At 60.2% G+C, this 24430-nt stretch overlaps 1 protein-coding gene across 1 annotated transcript in view; it reads left to right on the top strand.

The window, feature by feature from the left end:
- FAM20C (FAM20C golgi associated secretory pathway kinase) overlaps positions 1–24430 on the top strand; it is a 32416-nt gene that overhangs the window by 6926 nt on the left and 1060 nt on the right. Inside the window, exons 3-9 of the mRNA XM_054718285.1 lie at positions 6582–6660; positions 18282–18374; positions 19209–19324; positions 22422–22602; positions 23228–23337; positions 23522–23603; positions 24333–24392. Coding sequence (XP_054574260.1) covers positions 6582–6660; positions 18282–18374; positions 19209–19324; positions 22422–22602; positions 23228–23337; positions 23522–23603; positions 24333–24392 — 721 coding nt within the window. The remainder of the gene's footprint in view (positions 1–6581; positions 6661–18281; positions 18375–19208; positions 19325–22421; positions 22603–23227; positions 23338–23521; positions 23604–24332; positions 24393–24430) is intronic.

The following is a 24430-nucleotide window of genomic DNA, read 5'->3' as shown; positions in this document are numbered from 1 at the left end:
AGTCGGGGCTAACTGGCTGGGGGAACAGGCTGTGTCGGGGGCAGCCCTCAGCTGCTGCTCTGGGTGCCGGGCGCATGTTGCCTGCCTCCTTCCAGCACCAGGAAGGCCACAGGGCACCTCCTGTCCCCAGTGCAAGGCGGCCGTGAGCCCCGTGTCCGGGGCCTAGAGACAGAACGGAAAATGCCCAACGAGCCAGACCCCTTTGCCCAGCGCTGAGGGGCCCTGGGTCGTCCCCGAGGGTGACTGAGCTGAATGTGGAGAAGGCAGCAACTAGCGGAGCCCCCTCAGCGCTCCTCCAGCCTCTGGTCCAAGGTCAAGAACAAATGCCCAGCCCGGCTGGCGTGGCTCAGGGGTTGAGCATTGACCTATGAACCAGGAGGTCACGGTTCGATTCCGGGTCAGCGCACATGCCCAGGTTGTGGGCTCGATCCCCAGTGGGGGGTGTGCAGGAGGCAGCTGATGCATGCTTCTCACTCACCGAAGTTTCTGTCTCTCCCTCCCTCTCCTTCTTCTCTGAAATCAGTAAAAACATATTTAAACCAACAACAGAAAGAACAAAAGCCCTCCCAGCGCTGACCCGGCGTCCCGGCCCGGCCCCTGCTTGCTCCGTTAGCGCAGACGACAGCTGTGGCCCCGAACCCAGCGGGTGTGTGTTCCCGTTGTTCCTCGGATCCCAGGGAAGAGCTGGTTTCCACCCGGCAGTGCGCTCAGTTCCCTTTAAGTAAAAAGTTTTCAGAACGACAGTGAGCCATCTTCCAGGAAAGTGGGCGCCGGGCGGCAGTGATTTCGGCTCCACCTTCCGAGGGCGCGGGTGGTGGCCTGAAGTCGGCAGCGCTGGCAGGTCCAGGTGGGTTAGTGGTCACGGGCATCTCGGTGCCGATGAGCCGTGAATTGCAAAGCATCATGGAGACCTGTGAACGGGTATTAACATGTACCATTAATGATGCGCGTTGATGATGACCATCAATCAATGTTAATTACTAACGTGTTACACGCAGTTGGGGATGTGACTTGAGGGTTACCAGGAATGACTGTGCTGGACGAAGGGTCCGTGGCCGGAGGACTGGAGAGCAGGGCGCGCACAGGGGCACCGCGAAGTTGTGGCTGAGGATGGGTGTGGAAGAGCCGGCCTGGATGCCCGGGTGCCCTGCGTGCTGGTGACTGGATGGAGGCTGGGGAGATGGAGAGCAGGTGGCAGATGATGAGGGACGTGGTCAGCGAGAGTGACTTCCGGGGCCATGGCCACAGGATGTGCCTGGCCTGCTGCCCGTGGGACCCTTATTGGGTCCCTCCCCAGGGCTGAGGTCGCTGTCCACGGGACCCTGGAGCCCAGCCAGGTGAGGGTCCTGGCAGCTCCGCCCCAGGCCTTTGCCTGCACACCTGGCTCCCCCTCGCATTGGCCTCTGCTCTCCTGGGACAAGGTTGCCTGAAGTCGCCAGCCTCGGTCTGTCTGTGAGAGAAAACCCTAAACCCACCCACCCCCTACTCCTCACGGCCGGTCTGTGCCCAGCTCCACTGCTGTGGCCCTCAGCCTGGCCACCTCCTGGGGCCCATCCTGCCAGGGAGAGTGGGCTGCCCATCTGGGCACAGGCTCCTGGGCACCTGCCTCTCCCCAGCCGGCCTTTGCCAGGACACCGGCAGTGAGGTGTGGGTTTGTAGGGAGACAACACCGGATTTCAGAGCAGAATTTGAAATGTCTTTCCTCCTGGCCCTAGCATGGCCACATGAGAGGTGGATGCCGTGGGAAGGCAGACCCAGAGGAGAGAAAGGGTGTCCAGGACAGGGTGATGGCTGGCATTTCTGGAGTCCTCAGTGGAGTTGAACGCCTTTTAATTTCTAATTAGTGTCCTGGTGCACGGATTTGTGCACATTGAAAGGAAATTAATTAGAAGGAATATTTTAACGTCACTCTTCGCCCTTTCTCTATAACAGAAGTGTCAACCAAATTCATGATCGACAATGACAGATCGGAACACGTGTGCAATTGGAGCCAGCGAGAGCTTTATATGTATCGTGCATGTGCGAGTCAACTTAGCCTTTTGTGTGTGTGTGTGTGTGTGTGTGTATAAAGCCCAGCGACTGGAATGGCAGAACGACCAGTGGCTATGACTGCACTGTGGCAGCCAACCAGCCTGATCTGGGCCCCAACCGCGCCCCCCCCCCCCATGCTAGCCTGGCCTCCGGTCAGCCCCCAACACCCCAAACAGGGGCAGGGCCAGCTGGCCAACCACCTGTAGCCCCTCCCCCCCCCGCTGGCCCGGCCTGATGGGCCCCCATTGGGGTGGACTGACCGGACCCCACCCATGCAGGAATTCATGCACTGGGCCTCAAGTATAGAATAAACTTGCTTAATTAGACCTGCTTTCTGATGCAGCTAAACTTTTTCCAGCCCAGTGAAGCACCCCAACTTCTCTTTCAGGTCATTGTCAGCAACACAGCAGGAAATATCAACACGAAGCAGATTGTTATTGTAGATCACGCAGGGAGAACAAAGGGTAAAATATCTAACTGCAGCAGTGTTTGACTATATCCTGCGCAGTGAGAAAACCTGAAGTCATTGTCAAGGTCCACCATTTCTTACTTCTGTTCAGTCGGATCAAGTTTCTAAGCTTTCTAAATCTCCGTTTTCTGGCTGATGAAAAGAAAATAGGATTCTACCAAATCTCCTATCTGCCGACTCCAGGACTTCTGTGAGGATCAAAGGAGATGAGGCAGGGAAAACGCTTCACAGGCATTTGGTTAAAGTGTAAAATGTCTGCACCTGGCTATAAAGCAAGTCGTGTTCCTGGGCTGCAGAAACTCCAAGGAAGCTAGTCGCTAGGGAGAGGAGGCCAGGTGTTGTTACGGGACGTCATTACCCGGCACCCACAGTGACCCTTCCGGGCTGGGCTGGGCTGGGGGCCGCATTTTGCGCCATGGGGTCTTGGCAGCATTGGCTGTGATTTGGTGGGGTATCGCTCCGGCGTGGTGGGGCCTGCATCCCACGTGGGGGAAGCCGAGTGTTGGTTTGTAGGCACCAGGTCCGTGGTGCCATTTGTTTTTAAATGGCCAGTGCGCGTCATGGCAGCTCCTGTGTTGAGTGTCTGCCCCTGGTGGTCAGTGTGCATCATAGCTACCGGTCGGATGGACACTTAGCCTTTTACGTATATAGGTTACTTGTTTGCTCTGTGGGGAGCAGCAATGCATGTGGATTTGCTTCCAGAGCAAGAGGGATTAAAGCGTCCAGGTTTGCATAATATTTTGTTATTGAGAGAAGCCAACGTTACCAGCCCTGGAAAGAGCGGGGGGGGGGGGGGGCTGCCTCTGATTGGCCCGGGAGGGAAATTAAACCCAGTGGCCCCAACTGTTACATGGAAATGGGGACGTTGTGGGGGCGGCACAGAGCCACCAGTGTTTCAGTAGCCACTGCTGTTCTCACCTTGTTAAAGGCGCGGAGATTGTTCATGGTGAGAGGAGAGAAGATGAAACTCACCTGCAGCTCTCGCGAGAGAACCTCCGTCCGCCCAGCAGGGCCGCGCTAATAATCAAGTCACGGCAGCTGCCGCGTCCGTCACGCTCGGCATGTTGGGAGGCCTCTTGGCACTCTGTCCCTCGGGTGTTTCCAGTGTTTTGCAGGAAGTGGCTTTGTGTCCCCGAGGAGGGCGCAGGCTGGTACAGCCACCAGTGGACCCGCGTGCACAGGGATCATGGAACCTGACAGCTCTCAGTCCTGGACGCCCGGGCCAGGCCCTGGACACAGCAGCAGACGCCGCATTGGGAGGAGTCGGCCGGTGGGGGCGGAACCTGGAGGCAGGGTCTGGGCTTGGCGTTTAGGGGCCACGGGCCACCGACAACCTCAGGGAGGTAACTCGCTCCCCGTGGCAACCTGCCGTCCTGGGGTGCCCCGTCGGGTGCTCTCCCGAAGCGTCAGGGCGTCACCCCTCGTGGGGCTGCTGTCCGAAGAGGTGGGTGGGTCTCATCCCCGTGTCACAGGTGAGCGGCCCCTGCAGCCAACAGGGCAACTAGTACGCTCCCTGCTGTCTGGACGCCCCCAGGCCCCATGGAGGAGGCTGGTGGCACCCTGAGCCCCACTTAACGAGGGGACACTGAGTTAGGGAGCGTGAGCTCCTAGGTGCCCAGCCGTAGGGGCTAAGTGGAGCCGGCAGGCTCAGGGCCGCTGGTGGGGGGCAGCTCCTCAGCCCGGACGGAGCCCTCTGGGTGCAGGGAGGGGGAAGACAGCAGGCAGGTGGGACGTGCTTCCTTACGAACAAAGCAGCCGCAGCCGGCTGGTCGGGCAGCTTCTATACGCGCTCACACCAAGAGGCCTCGTGCCGATTAGGGACGCCCGTGTCATGTTAACACACGTTAACACCAGCAGGTCCCGTGAGGGTGGGCCGCAGTGCCCACGGCGTGCACGCTTAGGGCAGGGGCCTTCCCTAGTGACACTGCTGTCCTCGCCTGCACGTGTGCCCCTGGGACCCGGGGCGCTCTGGTCAGGGCCCCACAGCAAGCCCTCCAGCAGCGTGGCCGCCTGCACGGCGACGCCCTCCCGCCTCAGCCCTGGTGTGTTCTCAGGTCGTGTCCACCCTCCCGGACCTCAGCTCTGTCCGGGCCCTGCAGGCCCTTCCTGACCGGCAGCCTCCGGTCCTCGGTCCTCCACACGCTGCCCTCAGCGGCCTCCTTCCCTCGTCTGTGTGGACGATCCCCACGTGTGCGCCACACGTGGCCCGCCTCAGGCTGCTCCCGGGCTGTCCCGAGGCTTCCAGGCCCACCTGGCCCCACCTTCACCTCCAGGCTGCTCCTCCTCCACCAGCTGCTCCGGCCGAAACTCCGGGGTCACCCTAGTCTCTTCTCCCCCCTCCATACCCAACACTCCCTCCAATGGCTCCTCCATCCCAGATAGTTCTTGAATTTTCCCATTTTCTCCATCTCTTTCCTCATCTCCTCCACCCCCCGCCCCCCGCCGGCCTCCACCCTTCAGCCCTGTAGTCAGCTCCCCACACGGAGGGGACAGCACCCACCTGCTCCCACCCTCCTGCCCTCGGGACCAGTGGCCACCAGAGCCCACCAGGTGCCGCCATGTGCCCGGCTCTCTCCTGGCCCCCTGCCCTGCCTTCCTGACCACCCCCTGCTCTGTGGGGGCAGCTTCAGCGTCTCCCCAGAGCGGCCTCTGAGGGCTCCTCCTGGCATGGACCTCCCACCACAGCCTGAAGCCTCCGGGTGCTTGTGGGTTACGGGGTCCCACCCAGTTGAACGTGGACCCTGGTGGGGACACCTTGCCTCGCATCACCCGTGACGTCACCCTGTCTTGGGTGGCCTGGGCCTCCCCGTGCGGGTGACAGGACTGGTCGGCCAGCTCATCTCCTGTGCGTGTGTAGCTCTGAGTGAACTGTATGTGTGTAACTGTGTGTGTATAAATGTGTGTGTATGTAGCTGTGTCTGTGTGTGTGTGTAGCTGTGTCTGTGTGTGAGTAGGTGTGTGCAGGTGTCAGGTGTGAGAGGTGTGTCTGTGTGTGAGTAGGTGTGTGCAGGTGTCAGGTGTGAGGGGTGTGTCTGTGTGAGTAGGTGTGTGCGGGTGTCAGGTGTGAGGGGTGTCTGTGTGAGTAGGTGTGTGCAGGTGTGAGGGGTGTGTCTGTGTGTGAGTAGGTGTGTGTGGGTGTCAGGTGTGAGGGGTGTGTCTGTGTGTGAGTAGGTGTGTGTGGGTGTCAGGTGTGAGGGGTGTGTCTGTGTGAGTAGGTGTGTGCAGGTGTCAGGTCTGAGGGGTGTGTCTGTGTGTGAGTAGGTGTGTGTGGGTGTCAGGTGTGAGGGGTGTGTCTGTGTGAGTAGGTGTGTGCGGGTGTCAGGTGTGAGGGGTGTGTCTGTGTGAGTAGGTGTGTGCGGGTGTCAGGTGTGAGGGGTGTGTCTGTGTGAGTAGGTGTGTGCGGGTGTCAGGTGTGAGGGGTGTGTCTGTGTGAGTAGGTGTGTGCGGGTGTCAGGTGTGAGGGGTGTGTCTGTGTGAGTAGGTGTGTGCGGGTGTCAGGTGTGAGGGGTGTGTCTGTGTGAGTAGGTGTGTGCGGGTGTCAGGTGTGAGGGGTGTGTCTGTGTGTGAGTAGGTGTGTGTGGGTGTCAGGTGTGAGGGGTGTGTCTGTGTGAGTAGGTGTGTGCGGGTGTCAGGTGTGAGGGGTGTGTCTGTGTGAGTAGGTGTGTGTGGGTGACCAGGTGTGAGGGGTGTGTCTGTGTGAGTAGGTGTGTGCGGGTGTCAGGTGTGAGGGGTGTGTCTGTGTGTGAGTAGGTGTGTGTGGGTGTCAGGTGTGAGGGGTGTGTCTGTGTGAGTAGGTGTGTGCGGGTGTCAGGTGTGAGGGGTGTGTCTGGGGCAGGAGGCACTGCTGGCAGGTGTGTGCACCAGCCGTTGAAGAAGCCGGTCCCTTTGTGGCTTGGCCTGGGGAGAGATTCTGCCCCAACATCTGAATGGGGAGGAGGGCGTGTCGGCATCGTTGTGAGGAACCCCAAACTTCCCAGGCAGAATGGGGGCCCTTGGCCGTGCCCAGGGCCGAGGCCGTGAGGTCTGCGTGGGGAGCAGAGGGTCGGGCAGCAGGTGACCCTGTGTCTTTGCTTCCCTGCAGCCATGAAGTCGGGGGGCACTCAGCTCAAGCTCATCATGACGTTCCAGAACTACGGGCAGGCCCTGTTCAAGCCCATGAAGTAAGTGCGGGCGCCGGCAGCAATGGGGCGCGGGTGGGAGGGGACACGAGGTGCGAAGGAGGTGTGGAGGGGGCACAGAGGGGGGCTGGGCTGGGCTAGTGAGGCCACAGGCACCAGGTTTGGTGGAAGGTGCAGTGTGTCCTCCCGTAGTGTTTTGGGGTGAACTCAGTGACTGCTTTCTCCCCGCTGCCTGCTGCCCCACCCTCATCCCTGTTACCCAGCGGGAAACGCACTGCTGCTCCGTCTGCCCCTCGGAGGGAGGACCCCACCCCCGCCTGGCTCAGGGTCTGCAGTCCCCGTGGGGCCGGGGTGGGCGTTTCGGGGTCTGCAGGCCTCGGGGTCTGTGTCCCAGCCGCTCAGCGCTGCCCCCGCCCCAAAGCAGCCAGATAAGCGGACGGGCCTGGCTGAGCTCCTGCAGCGCTTCAGCCGTAGCCCCGTGGGCGTGGCTTGTCCTGCTCTAGGAAACGGGAACACTGGTGAGACCCCGAGTGGCCCTGCAGACCCTGTGGCCCCCTGACCGCCCCAAGGGCACCCATTAAAAACGATTAAATCCACGATGAATAGTCTCTTCAATGAAAAACTTCCTTCTGTGGCCGTGTCCTCCTTGTACACTGTCGGCAGGATACTCTGAACTACTTGGATGAGGAGCGGTGGAGCCTGGGGTCCGGGACGTGTAGTTGGTGTGACACGTGGCTGACGTTAAAGCTTAAGGGATATACATACACGAGGAGTGAGGATACTTTTTCATTGATTTTTTTTAAAAAGCAGAAGGGAGGGGGGAGAGAGAGAAACATTGATGTGAGAGAATCACATTGCCTGGTTGCCTCCCACATGCACCCCAACTGGGGGGCGGGGACCGGACCTGCAACCCAGGTACATGCTTTGACCGGGAATCAAACCCAAGGCCCTCCAGTGCTCAGTTCAAAGCTCCAACCACTGAGCCATGCTGGCCAGGTGGATTATATATTTTTAACAGGCATTGAGAAGCATATAATTAACACGTTAGCCCAGGAGTTCCTGGATATTCAAGTAAGATTTTTTAACAGCTTTATCAAGATAATAGGGGCCCAGTGCACGAATTTGTGCACCTTGAAAGGCACTGTGGGCCTCAAGGCTGCGGTAGGCACAGGGGCAGGTCTCGGCCCATCCTCTGTGTCCCCACCCTGGTGCCCGGTCCCCTGTATGCCAGTAGCCCTGTCCCTGCCGCCGCTGCTCCCACAGGCTGACAGCACCAGCCCCGCTCGCACCCACTGATGGCGCAGAGTGATTGGGGCTGGAGCCAGCAGTGGCTGCTGCCCCGATCTCCCCTCAGGAGCAGGAGGAGGTGGAGAAGCCCGCAGGGGCGATCGGAACCAGCAGCCCCTGCTCACACTCACTGATGGTGCCAAGCGATCGGGACCGGCGCCGGGTGCTGGCAGCGGGTGCAAGCGCTGGGCGGGACCGCAGCTCACAGGAGCAAAGAATTTTCAGTAACCACCAGAGGCTCGCCCCAATGACAGCGACTGGCGCCCCGCTGTGGTCTGGTGCCCCACTCACCTGCTCCACCATCCCGCCACTGCCGATGCCCGCCATGTTCCATGCTCTGCCGTGCTGCCAATACCCGCCATATTCCACGTGTGACCCCTGGTGGTCAGCTCACGTTGTAGTGACCGGTTGTTCGGTTGTTCGGTTATTTTGCCGTCCAGTCTGTTTGCACATTAGGGTTTTATATAGATAGATAATTCACATATCACCCTCGTCACCCAGGTGAAGCCCATAGCATGTGCTGTTAGCATGCGCACCGAACTGCGTGTCCGCCACCAGGATCAGTTCTAGGACCTGCCCGTTATGCGGAGAGGCCGTGAACCCCAAGTCCTCACTCACTCACGGCCTCTAGGCTCTGCAACGTTGAGCAAAATGACACGTGAGGAAACGCCTCGCCGCAGGCTGTGGTGTGAACAGGAGTTAGTTCCTAGGGCAGCTCACCTGTGGGACGAGGGAGGACGGAGCAAAGCATTGTGAGGGGCCCTGTGACAGGTTGCTGCCCCCACTTCTCCTTGCCCTCCTCTGCCGGACGACCGCCGGCCCCCGTCGGTCTCCATGTGTCTCCATGTTCTGGGGCTTTCGAATGCATTGAATCGCGAAATGTGCTCTCTAGTGGCTTCTCCCCCTCAGCCTCACGTCCTCAAGGCTCATCGAGTTGTGACCGGTGCCAGGGCCTAGCTCCTATTTTTTAAAAATAATTTTATTGATCTCAGAGAGGAAGGAATGGAGAGGGAGAGACAGAAACATCCATGATGAGAGAGAATCATGGATCGGCTGCCTCCTGCGCACCCCACCCTGGGGATCGAGCCTGCAACCTGGGCATGTGCCCTGACCGGGAATTAAACGGTGACCTCCTGGTTCATAGGTCGATGCTCAACCACTAAGCATGCCGGCCGGGCCTGACGCCTTTTTAAGGTGGAACAACATTCCATCGTGTGGCTGGGTCACAGTTCATACATCTTCACGCAAGGGCATTTGGGCTGTTCCCACTTGTTGGCCTTAAGAATAATGCTGTTGGGAACATCCATGTACCAGGTTTGGGGTGGACGTGTGCTTTCTTTTCTTTTGGGTAAATGCCCAGGAATGCAAGCGCCGGGCATGTAATGACCACCTTGACCTGCTCGGGAACTGCCGGCTGCCTTCCACAGCAGTTACCCAGCCACAGCCTGCCGGCAGCCTCGCTCCATGAGACACTGGTGATTACCGAGCCCTGGATTCCCGCCATCCCGGAGGGCGGGGCGTCTGTGGACTGACTGGCGTCGACGTGCAGTGGCTTCCACGCCCGTGTTGCCGTCTCTGTCTTCTTTGCAGAAACGTCTATTCGGGTCTCTTGCCATTTCTTTAGTTGTTTTTGTTAAGCGGCTGTAAGAGTTCTTCATGTATTTCGGACACCTGTGTGGTGTCCATTCTAATTTTCAGGATGTCTAGTTTACCTATTGTTGTTGCTTGTGATTTTGGTGTAACATTTAACACACCAGTTCTGATATTGAAAAACAGATAGCGGTGCAGGCGCTGTGTGTAAACGTGTATCTGTAGGTAGTGGTGCAGGTGCCGTGTGTAAGCGTGTGTCTGTAGGTAGTAGTGCAGGTGCCGTGTGTAAGCGTGCATCTGTAGGTAGCGGTGCAGGTGCCGTGTGTAAACGTGTATCTGTAGGTAGCGGTGCAGGCGCCGTGTGTAAACGTGTATCTGTAGGTAGCGGTGCAGGTGCCGTGTGTAAGCGTGTATCTGTAGGTAGTGGTGCAGGCGCCGTGTGTAAACGTGTATCTGTAGGTAGCGGTGCAGGTGCCGTGTGTAAGCGTGTATCTGTAGGTAGCGGTGCAGGTGCCGTGTGTAAACATGTGTCTGTAGGTAGCGGTGCAGGTGCCGTGTGTAAACGTGTATCTGTAGGTAGCGGTGCAGGTGCCGTGTGTAAGTGTGTATCTGTAGGTAGCGGTGCAGGTGCCGTGTGTAAGCGTGTATCTGTAGGTAGTGGTGCAGGTGCCGTGTGTAAGCGTGTGTCTGTAGGTAGTGGTGCAGGTGCCGTGTGTAAGCGTGTATCTGTAGGTAGCGGTGCAGGTGCCGTGTGTAAGCGTGTATCTGTAGGTAGTGGTGCAGGTGCCGTGTGTAAACGTGTGTCTGTAGGTAGCGGTGCAGGTGCTGTGTGTAAACGTGTGTCTGTAGGTAGTGGTGCAGGTGCCGTGTGTAAACATGTGTCTGTAGGTAGCGGTGCAGGTGCCGTGTGTAAACGTGTATCTGCAGGTAGTGGTGCAGGTGCCGTGTGTAAGCGTGTGTCTGTAGGTAGCGGTGCAGGCGACTGTGTGGCTTACCTTCGGTGTGGTGTCCCCGCCGAGTGCGCAGGCCTGGCAGCCTTTCTGTGGCCTTGGGTCCATGCCTTCTGCGTGCTGACACGTGCTGGCAGCCGGTGGCCGCAGAGGGCACATGGCTGCCCCCAGCGCCTGCCCCTCCTTCCCTCCTTTTCCTTCCAAAACTCAGGCCGCTCTGCTGGTTGTGACACGGCATACACACCACCCCTCGAAGCTGTTTCCTGTCTCCATGTTGTTGTCAGGACTGGGCGGCGGCTGCTCCGGGCGTAGCGGGTGGCGGGGGCTGGTGGCTCTTCCTCGCATCAAGTCACTTGACCTTTCCGATCACAGGGCAGGCTTTACTACCCACTCTCCTGCCCTCTCCTTCCAGGAGGAGACACGGATCAGAGGGTTACATAAACAAGGAGTGGGCGCAGACCAGGGCTTGGGCCCTCACCTGGCACAGGGGCCCTAAATATTCCGATTGTCTCCTGTTTGCTGTGTTTATGGTGCACCGGGCGGGGCCCCGGCCCAGCGTGACCGGTCCACCTTGACGTGGTTCCCTGCCAGGCCAGGCCCCGGCCCAGTGGCTGAGGCTGCGATTCCGCCGGGTGACCTGTGCCCAGAGCTTCCCCACAGCCATCTGCTCTTTCCTTTTGCAAAGACTAGAAGTATGTGTTTGTGCGTGTGTTTGTGCGTGTGTGTGTGCATGTGTGTGTACGTGTGTGTGTGTGTGTGTGTGTGTCTCAGAGATGAACCATCTCTCTGGCAGCTGTTTGGAGGCCCGTCCCTCGGGCACAGATACATAAGTGGCTGCAGAAACCTTGCGGGGAAGGTGCTTCTAAATCAGAAATTCGAGCCCCTCCTGCTCTGACCAGTGTGGCCGCCAGGCACCAGCGCACACAGCGAAGCGGAGGTGCAGGCGGAGAGCGGGCAGCGGGCAACCCTGGACGCTGGGTCTGGTCCTGTGCTCACCGTGCGGGCGCTCGGGGCTCAGGGAGTGGGTGGACAGACGGTGGCATGAGGGAAAGCAGGACCTCGGGTGAGGCTGCCCGGGGCCGGGCGAGGAGGAAGGCTCTCTGGGTGCTCAGCGACCCCGGGAGGCCGTGGAGCTGGTGTTGCCGAGTGGGTAGGAGTTGTCTCCGGGCGGGAAGGCTTCTGGCACAGGATCCACACAGGAAGCCGTGGGGCAATGCGGGTTTGAGGGCCCGTGGTGGCGCCGTTAGGAGTGGGTACGTATTCGAGTTGTTCTGACAAATAATTTGTTTCTCTGCTCTGCTGCCCTCACTCAGCCCAGAGGCAAACACATTGCCCAACAGCCCGTCGCAGGGTGTGGAGCCCGCGGAGGCCTGGGCCTGGCCAGAGGTGGACAAGGACCCTTTTGTGTCCACACTCACCTCGGGCCGGCCTCCAAGCCCCCCACCCCGCCTCACTCGGGAGCTCAGCATCCTCCGTGTAGCCCGTGCCAGGTTCCTCGGCCAGACCTCATGCGCCCATAGGAAGCTGCCCGAGCCGTGCCCTCCCCCCACCCCCCCGGGCTGGCAGTGCTTGGGTCAGAGCTGCGGGCCCGGCCGAGGTGGGCCTCCCCTTACAGATCCTGGCACGCGGGTTCGTCCCTCCCCGGCACCCCCGTGGGCCCCGCCTGGCATGGTCATCAGTGCCCACTCAGACCTGGCGTGACATCAAGTACTCAGCAGTGACCAGGCCCCAGGAGGAGCTTCCGTTCTGCAGGGAGTCGGCAGCCACGCACACAGATAAACACACACGTTTCAGAGGCTGAGTCCCTGGAGGGGATTCAGGCAGAGGTGCCCTGGGGCCGGACAAGGCCTCTGGCTGGGCCCCACGTCCTGGAGAGGAGGGAGGGAGTGGCCACGTGGAGCCCCGCCCAGGCCTGGGCAGACAGGAGTTGGCCCATCTGAGCAGATGCCTCGCTGCGCAGGCTCACTCACCTCCAGGCTCCCAGCTGTGGGACACGGCTTGTCTCCACGTTCATGGGTCATTTTTACAGAAGAAACTGGACTTTTACATCGAGAAACAAATCAATGGCCCGTCACAGCCTTGGACAGCGACTCCTGAGCCTCCCCGCACTCAGCAGCAGGATGGCGCTGGCCGATGGCCCTCGTGCCCCTCTCCCTGCCTGGCCGTCCGCCCTGAGTCCACCATCGTGAGGACCAGCTGCACGTGGAGGAGCTCGAGGAGGCGCGAGCGGGAGCAGCATCCTCGGGGCAGAGTGGGGCTCGTCGGCTTCGCGGGCGGGGCTGCTGCTGGAGGACAGCATGGAGGAGCCTTCGTGGGGGGTTTGTGGAGAAGGGTCGTCTCCCCTTCACGCCTGGGGCCACTGCAGACCTTCCCTGGGATCCAGGTGCCCCCCCTTCAGCACGCAGCTTGCTCTGCCCCGCCAGCTGAACTCTCAGCACCGCCCACCCAGAGGAGGTGCATTCATGGAGGGGCTGAGGAGCAGGACTGCAAGGTGCCCACTCGGGCGTGGTGGGCGAGGTGGGTGAGATGGGCGTGGTGGGTGTAGGCTCGATGGATGGGGCAGCAGGGTCTCTGACTCCTCATGGCCACCTGGGGAGTGGCTTGGCGGCTTCACTGAGCTGCGTGATGCCAGTGCCAGCCGTGTGCATGGCCCTGTTCATGTACCTGCAGCCAAACAGCATTACCCAGGCCGACCACAGGAGTTACCCATCCCCACCTGCTCCCACATGGCAGTGGGAATCCCCTGTGTAACAGGGTCAAAGGGAAAGGGGATTATTAATGACTAGAGGCCCGGTGCATGAAATTCGTGCATGGGTAGGGTCCCTGGGCCTGGCCGTCAATCAGGGCCGATCGGGGGGCTTCCTTCACTCCGCGCTGCCCCCTGGTGGTCAGTGCACATCATAGCGAGTGGTTGAACTCCTGGTCGAACTCCCGAGGGGACACTTCCTACTAGCCTTTTACATATATAGATTCATAACAGCTGCAGAGACCCAGGCAGGGGTGAAAGGGGTGCACGCTTAGTGAGGCCCTCGAGAGGCAGTTCTGGGACCACCCCTCCCCCATTGAGCAGATGGGGGAGCTGAGTCTGGGCAGGGTCGCCTCGCAGGGCCCAGGCCTCTAGCGTCCCCACCCTGATCCAGCCGCCCCCTCGCTCACCGTGGCAAATGCTTCCCTGGGGGCTCTGGAAAAGATGATGCCCTTTGTGTAAAGTCAAAGCTAGCAGGTCATTTTCCCCAAAGCCACTCCTGACAGCAGAACCGGGCGAGTCTTTCTGTAACTCGCTGGTTATTGCCGTCTAGGGGTGCCTGCTCCTTGTGGGCCGTCCCTCTAGTTGTCATGAACGGGAGGGAAGATGAAAAGGCAGGGAAGGAACTAGGGCCTTCATTTCCGGGTACGGGGAGATGGCGTTTCTTTCAGGGGCAGTGTGATCAGGCCCCCAGGTGTGATCAGGCCCCCAGGTGTGATCAGGCCCCCAGGTGTGATCAAGCCCTGCAGGTGTGATCAGGCCCCCAGGTGTGATCAGGCCCCCAGGTGTGATCAGGCCCCCAGGTGTGATCAAGCCCTGCAGGTGTGATCAGGCCCCCAGGTGTGATCAGGCCCCCAGGTGTGATCAGGCCCCCAGGTGTGATCAAGCCCCGAAGGTGTGAAGCCCCAGGGACACCTTGCAGACAAGAGCTCCTGGAACAGCCTGGAGAACGGCTGCCTGCAGCGCCCCCTGAGGGGTTTTCCCTCTGGAGGGAACGGCAGCCATCCTGACGCTGAGTCCCGTCCTCAGTGGGAAGACTTGGAGCAGCGTGGTTCTTATTACGTTTAAATAAAACGATGCACCGAGGGCTTCAGTGCAGGACAGCCTGGCCCCTGTGCCTCAGGCCTCTGGGGAAGGCGCACTCACTTGCCCTTTAACTTCATTCCTGAGTCACGCCCATGAGACCCGGGGGAGCCGGCAGAGGGAGCTGGAAACAGGGCCTTGTCGGGCCCTCTGGCTGGCCGTCTCCCTGCCTGTGGGGTGGGGCCACGTCACGGTGGCGAGGACTCAGGAGGGAAGTCACGGAACTGCTCAGTGGGCACTCCGCTCCTGGTAGGAGCCCGGTAATGTCGGCTTTTGTTCCTCACAGGCCTTGGGAACACGCTGCCAGTTTCCTCTGTTTTGCTTTATTTTTGTTAATCCTCACCCGAGGATGTTTTCCCATTGATTTTTAGAAAGAGTGGAAAGGAGGGGGAGAGACAGAAAGAAACATCAATGTGAGAGAGACACATCGATGGGTTGCCTCCCACATGCACCCCAATCAGGGTGGGGATCAAGCCTGCATCCAAGGTACATGCCCTTGACCAGAATCGAACCCAAGACCCTTCAGTCCCCAGGCCGATGCTCTAAACCACGGAGCAACCTGCCAGGGCCATTTCCTCTGTTTTTAACCCAAACGTGAGTTCTCAGTTTTGCACAGATTCAAGGACATTGAGATGTTGACAGTAACGGTGGGGACTCTAGGGGGCTGTCCCTCTAAAGGGAGGGGCTGCGGGGGGCTGACACATGGAAGGTTGAGGAGTCTGGTGAGTGCGGGGCCTAGACGCTGGATGGGTCTCGCTGGAATGGGGCTCTGCGGTGACCGTCCTCCCTCGGAGCCCCGTCGTTCACGGGGTCCCCCCACAGAGCAGGGCCTCTCTCGGACACGGGACTGATCCTGCAGCCAGACCCCAGGCCCTTCCTGTGCCCCCTGAGCCTGGGCACCCAACCTGGCGGCCGGCACTTCAGGCCGCGCACGCTCAGCTCTGGGCCGTGGAGCCTGTGCGGCTCAGAGACTTTAGGACCCTCAGCTGCAGCGTCTGACCCTGGAGGGTTCAGAGGAGGAGCGCAGACTTGGGTCAGAGACACCTGTTCCTACCCGGAACCTGCATGTCCATCCTCTGGTCCTGCAAACACGTCTTCCTCTTTCTCCACCTCCGACCTCCGTGTCAGTAAGGCGGGGGCCAGGGTCAGAGCCGGAGGGCCCCAGGCCTGATCGTGCAGCCAGGGATGGCCCAGCATACCAGGTGCTGCCTCTTTGGCTTCTGTGGAAACAGGTACTTTCCCACAAGACCCTGTCGTTTCTTAGACGTGATGCGTTTCCTGTGAGGTGGCGTGCCCAGAGCTGGAGGAAACAGACCGAGGGCACACCCTTCCCCAGGCTGCCTCAGGCACCAGCCTTGTGGCATCGTCAGCAGCCACAGGGAACCAGCAGCGAGTCTTTGGCACAAAGGGCAGCTCCCTCCCTGTCGTCGAGGGAGGACGCCGACTTGGGGCACCGGCTCCTGGGTGCTGCTCCAGGAAGTGCTTGTCCAGCCTCTGGTCTCCCCGCTCCGTCGGGCAGGTGCCAGCTCGGAGCTCTGCCGACCCCGGTGCCCGACAGCATCTCCCACGTGTCCATCCCCACGTCCCCAGGGAGAAGCCCAGCCCGGGTGGGCCACGCCCTGCACCTGTCCTCCGCACCTGGGCACACCTTTAGCCAGGACACCTGGAGGAAGGAGAGGTTGCCAGGTGACCGGGATCAGCCAAGTCCAGTCTCCTGCCTGGGGCAGTGGGTTCAGTACTTTTCCAAAGTGTTTTCCCCCAACGGCGGAGTCAGCGTCAGCACCGCCTGTTCTGCAGGGCGGCCCGGGAGGTGGCGGGGGTGCGGATTCCCCCGTGTCCCCGTGCGTCCCTGCTCGGCAGCGTGGCCCTGAGCAGAGCCAGCCTGGCCCTGCGGCAAACACGCGGCCGAGGCCCTGAGTTCCCGGGCGTGGACGGACCGTAGGGACAGCTGCCGGGAGCTGAGCAGAGGGCGCATGGAGGCCAACACTGGTGGGTGCCGCTCCGGGGGGCCTGCTCCTTCCTTCCTTCTGTCCCTGCAGGACACGCTCGCAGGTGTGCACGACCCTTGTCAGCCCCCCTCACTGGGCCTTACAAATCAGTCCCGGCCTTTCCTCCTTGCTCCTCCCTGAGTGAGTGTGTACATGTAGGGGCGGGGAGGAGGGTGTGGGGGTAACCGACTCAGGACAGGAAGGGCCGTACCAGCCAGCCACCCCCCAGAGCCCTGCCTGAGCATCTCGTGAGGATGGAGGTGAGAGATGACATGTTTTGCAGCTGGGAAATGGGGTGAAGAAGGTAGGGGCGCTCACCCAGCTCTCCTTGCTGGAAGCAGGCCTGCCCACCCCGGGCCTCTGCTCTCACCCATGGGTGTCTGCCAAAACGAAGGAGGGCGGCTGACACCAGGGTCCAACCTGTGTGCGTCCTCCCCTTGGGTGTTCCTCAGTGCCCAGCTCAGCTCTGGGGGCCTCACAGGTTAAATTGGGTCCCTGTCCCAAGGAGCTCCCAGTCTGGAGGAGCCTTCAAACCACTCACAAGCCACCTACGGGGGTGGGGGTGTGCTCAGCAAGCAGGGAACCAAAAGCCTCTCAGGGCCTCTGGAGTGGAGGCAGACAAAAAAGCATTCATGGCCACTTCTTTGCACTTCCGGGGCCATTCGGGGAAGGGGCATCGGGAAGCCAGAACAGCCTGGCCTGTGTAGCCTCGGGGCTGGGGACAGAGCTGCCTTTCTGTGAACTGCCCAGGACGGAAGGAAGCCCCGAGGCAGGAGGAGGGAGGGAACCAGGAACTTTCCTGGAACCTGGTCACAGGCTGTAAGAAGTGGCTGTACACTTCCCAGAGCAACAGGGCTCAGAGCCACCTGCCATCCAGGTGTGTGACCTACTCAGAGGTGAGGGAGGCAGGAACAAAGGTCAAAGCATTGCCAGATAGAAATGCTCACTTTTTAGCATCACAGGTATGCCACTGCACATCAGGCAATAAGAGGTCAATGTGTGTTAGGGACAATGGCCATGGAGGTAATGGTGGTGGTGATAGCAATGGTGGTGACTATGATGATGATGGTAATGATGATGATGGTGACGGTGATGATGGTGGTGATGACGATGATGGTGATGGTGATGATGGTGATAGTGATGGTGGTGGTGATGATGGTGGTGATAGTGATGGTGGTGACGATGATGATGATGGTAATGATGATGATGGTGATGATGGTGATAGTGATGGTGGTGGTGATGATGGTGGTGATAGTGATGGTGGTGACGATGGTGATGGTAATGATGATGGTGATGATGGTGATAGTGATGGTGGTGGTGATGATGGTGGTGATAGTGATGGTGGTGACGATGATGATGATGGTAATGATGATGATGGTGACGGTGGTGATAGTGATGGTGGTGACGATGGTGATGGTAATGATGATGATGTTGGTGGTGATAGTGACGGTGGTGGTGATAGTGATGGTGGTGATGATGGTGGTAATGGTGGAAATTGAAGAAATAACAGTGAAAAGAGCTGGACATTGCAAATAGGCTTATGCCTCTTCCCTGTGCTTCTTCCATCAGCCCCTCCTCTGTCTATCTGCTTACTACACACCTGTTCTACAGCAGGTGCTTGGCTGGGCACTCCTGCCCCGGCGGTCCAAGCAGTGGTCTAGTGCCATGGTGCCAAGCTCCTCAGGGGAGAAGCCTTCTCGCTGGCTGCCAGGAAGGCACCTGGGGCCAAGGCAGGGCTGAGGGGGTGCAGGGCACAGCACAGGCAACGTGTAGAGATGGGCAAGGCTGCTGAGGATTCGTGACACCAGAGCTGCAGGGTGGGGGGAGAAGGGCAGGGCTGGGGGGTCACCAGGAGTTTCTGACAGTCCTGGGTCGGGGAGGGGCCAAGGAGCCGGGTGAGGAGGAGTAAGGGTGGGGAGGCCCGGCCCCAGAGCCCGGTTAGACCGTAGAGCCGCACGCGTCCTTCCCCCGGAAGGTTTTCTCAGTGCAAGCCCTTTCTGTTTGTCCCCTTTTCTCCAGGCAAACGAGAGAGCAGGAGACACCCCCTGACTTTTTTTATTTCTCGGACTACGAGAGGCACAACGCGGAGATCGCTGCCTTCCACCTGGACAGGTGAGCTGACCCACCTGCGGCTCCACAGAGGCCGGGTGGCGGGGTCTGAGGGCCGAGCTCGAGCTGGACCCTTCAATCTAGCCGCTCCCTGCGGTGGGGCCCGGGGCTACCCCGCGTACAGAGGGGAGCCCGGCGCTGTGGGCATCCGATTTGCTCACGCTCAGAACCACTCCTCTCCCAGGAGAGCGTACTCCCTGCCCTCAGGTCACAGCCCAGGTGGACGCGCCTGCTTCCCACACCTAGAACAGCGCTGGTCTGGTGCCATGGTGCCAAGCTCCTCGGGGAGCGGGGAGACAGTGGGCACCGGGAAGAGGGAAGAGGGAGGGGGAGGGGCGCCGAGAGCTGGGGGAGGGGCGCCGAGAGCTGGGTGTTGCGCAGGGAATTGCAGGTGTGCATCACTCTGGGAGGTGAGGATGGGCCAAGGGACCACGTCTCACAGACCACCCCCCACGTGGCCACCTGTCCTGGGGGCAGCCTCCTCTGCAGAATGGGTTCCTCTTTGGGCTCCACGTGGCCCCTGGCTGCGGGGAGGTGGGCAGGCGGCCGATGTAGGACCATGTGGGATGGACGGTCAGCACCCCCAGGGACAATTCGTGCGCCTGGCTTTGGGGTCAGCCCCAGGGCCCAGAGGATTGGCCCCCCTCAGTCCTCTGGAGCCCCAGCATGTGTGTGCCCTGGGCCCACAGCGTGACGTTACTCAGGCTGGTGACAATGCAGAGTCCCCTGCAGACCAGACGGAAACCAGGGCCCGAGGCAGAGACAGACATATTTCCTCGGTGCCACCTGGGGCAGCCATAGGGGCTCAGATAACACCCCCCATGCCCTTCCCGGCAGGATCCTGGACTTCCGCCGCGTCCCCCCCGTGGCCGGCAGGATGGTCAACATGACCAGGGAGATCCGGGACGTCACGCGGGACAAGAAGCTGTGGCGAACCTTCTTCATCTCCCCAGGTAAGTGCGCCCGGGAAGCCCCCTGCTGGCTGCACGGGGACGGGGGCTCCGTGACCTGTGAGGGGTTGTATCGAGGACGGTCTCCAGCCGGCAGTTCCCTCTGACCCCGCCTGTGCCCTCCCACGTGCTTTCCTGTTCCGTCAGTCCCCTGGGCGGGCATAGAGGTGACATCTACCACCTGCTTTGTTCAAAGGCAAAAGGAATCCATTTTGGAAAAGCCCCAGGCTCCCGGAATCTCCTCCCAGTAGTGCAGCCAGGGTCCAGGCCGGGCCACACCTGGGACCACCTCTCCCCGCTGCCCAGGCTGTGTGGCTGCTCCTGGCCACTTTGTGCAACTTTCATTGCGATGTTTCTAGTGACATGTATTTTAAAGTTTCAAAACTTAAGGCAGTAACACCAGTTCCATGTGGCGCCCCCTAGTTCAGCCGTCGGCATCATCCTTCCCCGGCGGCCGTGGTCTCGGTTCCGTCGGCCTCTCACCTCAGTGCACCTGAGAGATTGTCTCGGTCCGCAGAGCAGGGTCAGAGGGGCCGAGAACGTGCCGTGGGGTCGGGTTCTGGCTCCCACGTTTCTACACACCCCAGGCCCCTGAGTGTTTCTCCACAAAGTGATGAGTCATGAGCACGGGCCCCTGAGTGAATACACAGGCCAGTGGGCGCGGTCGGCGTTATCAGAGACGCGACGCCGAGGGCTGTGGCAGCGAGTGGGTCTGGGCAACAGGCCAAGTGCAGTTTCTAAATTACTCGTCTTTACTGAGACACTAGAGGCCCGGTGCACGGATCCATGCACTGCTGGGGTCCCTCGGCCTGGCCTGCGCCCTCTCGCAATCCAGGATCCCTCTGGTGATGTCGGATTGCCCATTTTGGCCTGGTCCCTGCAGGCCAATCTGAGAGACCCCACCAAATCCGTGCACCAGGCCTCTAGTATGCATATAGATCTTTAGTTAATCTCTTCCCCTCTCCCCCCTCCCCCTTGCCCTCTGAGATTCATCAGTTTGTTCCTTGTTTCCATGCCTGTGTGTTGAGTGTCTGCCCCCTGGTGGTCAGTGCGCGTCATAGCTACCAGTTGAACGGTCGCTTAGGCTTTTATTTTAATTTTTTAAAATATATATTTTATTGATTTTTTACAGAGAGGAAGGGAGAGGGATAGAGAGCTAGAAACATCGATGAGAGAGAAGCATCCATCAGCTGCCTCCTGCACCCCCCCCCACGGGGGATGTGCCCGCAACCAAGGTACATGCCCTTGACCGGAATTGAACCTGGGACCCTTCAGTCCACAGGCCGATGCTCTATCCACTGAGCCAAACTGGTTAGGGCTAGGCTTTTATATATATAGACGATTCATATGTCGTAAACTTCACCATTTTGAAGTGCACCATTCAGAGGTTTTTAAAACATCTCACTGTGTTGTACACCATCCCCACAATCCAATTCCAGACCGTTTCCCTCCCTCAGAAGGAAGCCCTGCCTGTTAGCAGTCACCCCAGTTGTCCCCTCCCCCCAGTCCCTGGCTCCATCAGTATTTCTGTCTGGATCTGCCTGTCCTGGACGTTTCACATAAATAGAGTCACACAATGTGCGGCCCCTTTGGGTCTGACTTCGCTTGCTGGGCACCATGCTTTCAAGTTCATTCACGTGTAGTGAGTGTGTGAGCCTCACTCCTTATAGGGTCACCTGGTGCACTGACTAGGATGTCCACAGACTCCGGTCCCTTAGTGGTGAGGGTGCATGGAGGAACCTGGATTCAGATCCTCACTCACACGCACAGCTGCGTGGCCTCAGCATGTGGTGCGGGTGAGAGGTCACCTGCTGCTCCGTGGTGCGGGTGTGAGGTCATGTGGTGCGGGTGTGAGGGCATGTGGTGCGGGTGTGAGGTCATGTGGTGCAGGTGTGAGGTCATGTGGTGTGGGTGTGAGGTCGCCTGCTGCTCCGTGGTATGGGTGTGAGGTCATGTGGTGTGGGTGTGAGGTCGCCTGCTGCTCCGTGGTATGGGTGTGAGGTCATGTGGTGTGGATGTGAGGTCGCCTGGTGCTCCGTGGTGCAGGTGTGAGGTCATGTGGTGTGGATGTGAGGTCGCCTGGTGCTCTGTGGTGCAGGTGTGAGGTCATGTGGTGCGGGTGTGAGGTCATGTGGTGCGGGTGTGAGGTCATGTGGTGCGGGTGTGAGGTCGCCTGCTGCTCCGTGGTGCAGGTGTGAGGTCATGTGGTGCGGGTGTGAGGGCACCTGTTGCCCTGTGGTGTGGATGGACCACCTGTGTGTATCGTTCATCACTTGATGGACGTGTGGTGTGCTTCCAGTCTTCCACTGCTGGGAACAGAGCTGCCATGGACGTCAGCTGCATGCTGTGTGCACACCTGTGTTCACTTCTCGGGGCGTGTGCATGGGGGTGGCAATGCTGGGCCCGGTGGGCACTCTGTGTCTAACGTTTTGCGGAAACATCCTACTGCGTTCCCAGCGGCTGCTCCGTTTCATGTTGCCACCAGCGCTGTGTTAGGTTCTAACGTCTCCACGTCCCAAGGACGCCCGCTGTCTGTTCTGATGATCATGACGATCGCGTGGGTGTGAAGTGGGCCTCGCTGCGGAGTGGACTTGATTGGTTTCTCTAGTGGCTGATGTTGAGATCCTTTCCCGTCCTCGCGGGCCGTCTGTAGGTCTTCTTTGGAGAAACATCCACTGAACTCCTTTGTCCATTGATTAATTGGGTTATTTATCTTTTTAACGTTGAGCTGCAAGAGTTGTTTGTATGTGATAAATACTAGGTCCTGATCAGGTATGTGGTTTGCAAACATTCTCCCCACTCCGTGGATTGTCTCTTCACGTTCTCAATAGTACGAATGCCTTTTTTAAGCTGTTGAACATGGACTCCAGGATTCCCATTCACTCCAGTCCCTTAATGTTGAGGGTGAGCAGAAAGAACCTGGGTTCAGATCCTAACTCACACCCACAGCTGTGTGGCCTCGGGCAGGTGTGCTGCCCTCTCTGGGCCTCCCCTTTCTGTAACCTGGGGTTGGAGGGTTTGCTGAGATGCATCTGAGAGTGCGGGGAAGGAAGGCCCCGGCTCCGAGGACCCACTAACCAGCCACGCTCTCTGCCGCCAGCCAACAACGTCTGCTTCTACGGGGAGTGCTCCTACTACTGCTCCACGGAGCACGCCCTGTGCGGGAAGCCGGACCAGATCGAGGGCTCGCTGGCGGCCTTCCTGCCGGACCTGTCCCTGGCCAAGAGGAAGACGTGGCGGAACCCGTGGCGACGCTCGTACCACAAACGCAAGAAGGCGGAGTGAGTGTGGGCTGAGCGTGGCCACGGCAGCCCCAGGCCAGGCCCCGACGGTCCGGGGGTCAGGGAGGGCTTGCTTCTCTCCACTGGCAGCAGGAAGACGAGCTCAGAGGGGCCCGGGGCCTCGCCCATGGCCTCATGGGTGTGAGAGGCCCTGCCCCATGTGTGACGGCCACCACGTGACTGGCGGTCGGGAGGGGCGTTCTTACGCTGAGAATTAGATGTGGCCTCCAAGGGGTGCTGCCTGTCCCCTGGGGCTCTGGAACCACGGCCCCTCAGTGTCCAGACACGCGTCCGTCCCTCCCGCCCCGTTGTCCCTCCTGCTGGAGAAACACCCCGTCCTCTTAGCCACCGAGGCCTGTGAGTGAGGTGCCCGGCCTCTTTCTAAGAGTGGCCTCCAGAAGCCTGGCACCAGGGCTGAGGTGGCCTCCAGGGTGGCCAATCCAGGGCGGGAGGCGTGGCTTCATCACCTCCCGGGCTGTCCGCCTGCGAGGCAGCCTCAGCCTCCGTGGGTGTGTCAGTGCGAAGACGCTGAGTTTTATAGTGACAGACACCGTTTCTGCAAGCCCAGCCCTCGGTGGGAGCCGCTGCCCCGAGCCGGGCCGCCGCTCACACGGGCTCCCTGCAGGTGGGAAGTGGACCCCGACTACTGCAACGCGGTGAAGCAGACACCCCCGTACGACAGCAGCCACCGCATCCTGGACATCATGGACATGACCATCTTCGACTTCCTCATGGGTGCGTCCCGCGGGCTGTTCGTCCGGCCCTGGTGCCACGCGGCCCAGAGCTGCAGGCCAGGCCGCAGTTTGAAGAGGCCCGAGTCCCTGCTTTAGCTCGTGATCAGGGCGTGGGGTCATCTTGGGGGCGAAGGCAGCCGCCTCGGAGCCGCGGCGGACGTGACCCCGGTTGCTCTTCTCCGCAGGGAACATGGATCGCCATCACTACGAGACTTTCGAGAAGTTTGGGAACGACACCTTCATCATCCACCTGGACAACGGGAGAGGGTGAGCCTGGGCGCCCCGCCTCCCGGAGCCCCGCCTCCCGGAGCCCCGCCTCCCGGAGCCCCGCCCCCGGAGCCCCGCCCCCGGAGCCCCGCCCCCCGGAGCCCCGCCTCCCGGAGCCCCGCCTCAGGGCCATCCCCAAGGCCCCCTGTGTGATGAGGGCCCCGTGAGCAGGAGGGTGCATGACGTCATGGTATCTCACCTACTTCTCAATGAGCTGGGCTCTGCTCTACCACATGTTGTCCTGGGGAAACTGAGGCCCAAAGAGATTGCTGGCCACGGAGGCAGGGCTGTGAGGAGCAGGCCGGGCGTCTGCCCTGCACGTAGGAACCGGGGGCAGCAGGCAGGACATCGGCTCTCCCGGTCGGGGCCATGAGGGGCAGTCCCTGGTGCACGGGGAAGGGGTGTGCATGTGGGGACCCCATTTCAGATGGCTAAGGCTGTGGGTGCCTGATGCCTCAGAGCAGTCAGCTTTGGGCACCTGGAGGTTCACAGATGGGGCCATGCGTTCCCAGCTGTAAGAGGTGCTGCTGTGCGGACCCGGCTGATCCCCGACGCTGTCCACTCAGCCTGCCTAGGACCTTGGGGCTCGCAGCCCAGAACGCAGGCACCTGCCGCCCCAGGCTCTGCGTCAGCTCACCCCAGCTCCTGTCCCTGTGGCTGCCGGGGCCGCAGGCTCTGCACACGGGGCTCCTGCGCCCACCCCTGGACAATCTGCTTTCCTTCCTGCAGGTTTGGAAAATACTCCCATGACGAGCTTTCCATTCTGGTGCCTTTACAACAGTGCTGCAGGTACTGCCCTCCGCCCTGCTCAGCCAGGTGTGCTGAGC

The sequence above is a fragment of the Eptesicus fuscus genome, chromosome 6, assembly GCF_027574615.1.
Source record: "Eptesicus fuscus isolate TK198812 chromosome 6, DD_ASM_mEF_20220401, whole genome shotgun sequence".
NCBI lineage: Eukaryota > Metazoa > Chordata > Mammalia > Chiroptera > Vespertilionidae > Eptesicus > Eptesicus fuscus.
Note: the sequence above shows the minus strand (reverse complement) of the source record. Positions and strands in the feature narration are given on the sequence as shown.